Consider the following 3,838-nt stretch of genomic DNA (forward strand, 5'->3'; position numbering starts at 1 on the left):
CACCGAGAGCCTAGAGAGAGAAAGCGATAATCTGTGAAACTTTCGAACCTAACAAAGAGGATTCCACCAATTTTGGTATTTTAGTTTGCCATATTTCCTTTGGTGGACATATTTCGAAATGGAACGATGTTAATTCATACAGGAGAAGGGATGTGTGACGTTTACAGTTGTCATTCGTGCGCCCAGAGTAAGACATAAGAACCATTTCGAGAACAACCGAGATGGCAATAAATATGGGACACACAGAATGACCAATGAATATGTAAGGCCAGCAAAAGGTAGGACTTAACCCGAATCATCCACCTATTGAAACACTAATTACACCACGGAGGAGAATGGGATTGCAGAAGTAAGATGCCGCCCCCAAGACAAGCCTGAATATGTCTACCCAATGATTACAACAGGTAAAATCTAATCACGATATTTCCTGATTACAGTGACGGAGTAAGCAATAGGTATATATCTCGTTGGTTAATTAAAGGAAAAAAATCAAAAATCAACATTGTAGGCATATAAAATTTATCGGATTCAAATTCAATAAATAACTTGGATTACATTTTAAATATACTAGTCCAAATAAATATTATCAGCTAATATAATTAAATTAATTATATATGTTCAATACATATGGATTAAATAAATAAATCTTAATCCATTGGGCCAGTCCATTTAATTGAGCTAAAGTGATGAGCCCACTTCGTTAAGCCCAAGATGTCATCTTCCTAGAGGCCCAGTGTGGTGCCACGTGTCAAATGACATGGCACGCCAAGTCAAACTGAAAAGCCAATGGGATCATGCCACGTGTCAAAATGACAAGGCATGCCAAGTCACATTAAAAGGCCAATGAAATCGCACCACGTATGCAAGTGACATGTTCAGGCCAATCAAATACGGCCTTGTCACACTTCAATTTGATTGGTTGGAAAGAGTTTGTTCTTATCATAACTCTTCCCTCCCACAACTATAAATAGGGGTCTTCATAACTCAAAAGACACCAGAAGTTATAACAAGAAAGAGAGAGCTCGTGGATCAAACGCCGCAAATTTCTCTACAAGTTTTAAGCTTCAAGCAATCAAGTTCAAGTTCAAGTTCAAGAAATCAAGTTCAAGCTCAAGAACGAAGAACAAATCAAGGTTCAAGGAGTACGAGTTCAAATCGAAGTACGTGCTAGTTGAATTCGAGATCATCGTTCGTGGCAACAACTACATATTCAAGATCAAGCTCAAAGGCCCTTGAATTTATTTACTATTGGAGAGAAGAATCAGAGGATTCATAGAGATTGTACACTCAAATATTGGAAATCAAATACTACGATTGTTGCAATATTTTTCGGTCTCGATTATATTTTCTCGACGCAATTTATTGTCTATAAACATATATGGTAGACAATTGTGCATTGGTAGTAACAGTAAAGTACATAATTGATAATTGAACCTATGATAATACTTTAAAATGTATGATTCCAAGTAGTCCAGGAACGCTAAAATTCTCAGCTGATATACATATCAAATTGACATTGACAGAACATTTCGTGTCGATTCTCAGTAGAGAAAGCACTACAAGTTCAAGGGCATAAACAGCAAGTAAAAGTTTTTAGCTAAAATGCAATGAAATCACATAACGAACCCCATCAAAAACATTAAGATGGAGGGAGCTTACTCCAGCGCGAAGACTTCTCCAAACATCATCATCATCAGAACAAGCTGTGTAGCAAAACTAGAAGGCCAACAAACAGCAGAGACTAATACTTGAAAGAGGAACCAGTGAGTACCTGACCGAGCAGCATTTTCTTACAGCAGGATGATCTTTTTCATGAGTATGATGATCTTTGATCAGTAGGATGATCTAAAACATAATGAAGAATACTGTAGAGATCTTGAGAAAACAGGGTCTTGATTACTCCCACGTTGGTGCTCTATACATCTTCTAGTTAAGTACACATATTTAATCTCATTCACTGACTACAACAAATGGTATTCCCCTGAGAATAAATCAAATTTAACTTGAAGTTAGCAGTCAGTTCTCAAAAAGCAATACTGTGCCAGCATATGTGCAGCTTTCCCGTAATGGGTAAACAGTTCATTAGTTATGCACAAACTAATGCAAACACAGGATAAATCGATTACCAAATTACTCACCAGCCTCCATGTCTTGAAAAATAATCATTATCCAGAGATATAGCAAGTGCAACAGCTACTGCTCTTTCTGATAGGATTAAAGGGCGAGCTACTTCCAACTCTTGAATCTACATTAATAAAGAAAAAGGAATCATCTCAAAACAACTGATAAACACCAGCCACTTGTCACAATATATGCCACCTTGCATTTCTAGCTCGCTCAAGATGATCTCAACACGCATTCACATAACACAGCAACCAATAAACTATTTGACACAAGTTAATAACAATTTTCAGCTCTTCCCGCAACGGATTCACCGTCGACTATTCTTTTGGTAAATTAGTCTACAAAAGGTTGTTTGATAGTTGAAAATGCTTATTAATAATTGGAAAAATTAAGTGAAGGTTTAAGATTTTAGTACAGGTGTTTTCCCCGCTTATGAGTAACTGGAAAAAATAAGTGAAGGTTTTAGATTTCGTAGATGTGCTTTACCCCTGTAATAGGACAAATACTAGAATGTGCATTCCCGAACCGAATCACATACTGGCCAGCATCAGTGAAAATCTGTCATACAAACAACAAACATTAATTCTTCGTCATAAATAATGATGGAAGCTGAGGTAGTATTCCAACAGGCCCAAAACAGTTGACAAAAATGTTTTCAGGTCCACTATGAACTGAAATCTGATTATGCAGCAGACGAGACACAAATGGAAAAGACATAAGTACCCCCCGAACTAAAGTCTGATTTCCAACTACACACATCTTTGCGGGGGTATATTACCCCCCCTGAACTATTTAAAAATGGAATTAATATCACCCTGATACTAAACAGCCAGATTTCTGGTACAACATACACGCGCTGGTGTATATTTTATAATTTTTTACATTTCTCTTTCTCATTCTTTTCAATTTTTTTTCTTTTTGCATTCCTTTTTGTTTATTTTTTCATTTTCTTTCTTTCTTTCACACCCATCTTCTCTTTCGTGTCTGGAATTGGGATGGGTTTCTTGGGTTTTACAGTAGAAGGACGACGATGGAGGTTCAACAGTATTATCCAATTTTCGATTAGTTTCAGAAATTGCAAACTATTCTTCATTACTTTCAAATCAAGATGGTCTGCAATTTTGCCATTTAGTCTCATTTTACGGGATCGAATGAATGTTGTACACTTGAATTCATCAGAAAACATGGACTAGGCCAAAAAAGGCAAAAGTATTTCTTCAAGCAATTGGAAATTTTTCAGAATATTGATCATCAGCCGACAGTTCACCATTTAATGTGGGGTAGTCAGCCGATCTGGTGAAAGAGGGAAGTTTGAGATGCTAGATGAAAGGGAAAATATTACTAGTTTAATGTAAAAGAAAGGAAAAAAAAAGAAGAAAAGTTTGATTATATCTCAAAAAAGAAGAAGAAAAAAAAGAAAGGAAAAAAAGATACATCAGTTTCAGTTTTAGTAATAGTTATTTTGATGTAACTAAATATAAAGTGGCCAATTAAAAAATGACACGTGTACATATTAATCAGCTTTTAACTCATTTTGGCCTCACACCTCCAAGAGAGTGAGCACAAACCCTGTACCACATCATCAGTCAAGGGTGTTTTAATTTCACTTTATAGTTCAGGAGGGCAATAGGACCCGCAAAGGTTAAGTGTGTAGTTGAATATTCGACTTTAGTTTACGGGGGGGGGGGGGGGGGTGGGGGGGGGGTTAAAGGTT

The 3,838-nt window shown here is 36.6% G+C and overlaps 1 protein-coding gene across 1 annotated transcript in view; it reads right to left on the minus strand.

Annotated features, from left to right (window-relative positions):
• Positions 1,397–3,838, minus strand: part of LOC109234623 (phospholipid scramblase family protein C343.06c) — a 14,425-nt gene continuing 11,983 nt past the window's right edge. Inside the window, exons 10-12 of the mRNA XM_019400685.1 lie at positions 2,611–2,682; positions 2,139–2,245; positions 1,397–1,981 (exon numbers count right to left, since the gene is read on the minus strand). Coding sequence (XP_019256230.1) covers positions 1,951–1,981; positions 2,139–2,245; positions 2,611–2,682 — 210 coding nt within the window. The 3' untranslated portion in view covers positions 1,397–1,950. The remainder of the gene's footprint in view (positions 1,982–2,138; positions 2,246–2,610; positions 2,683–3,838) is intronic.

Source organism: Nicotiana attenuata, chromosome 11 (genome assembly GCF_001879085.1).
Source record: "Nicotiana attenuata strain UT chromosome 11, NIATTr2, whole genome shotgun sequence".
Lineage (NCBI taxonomy): Eukaryota > Viridiplantae > Streptophyta > Magnoliopsida > Solanales > Solanaceae > Nicotiana > Nicotiana attenuata.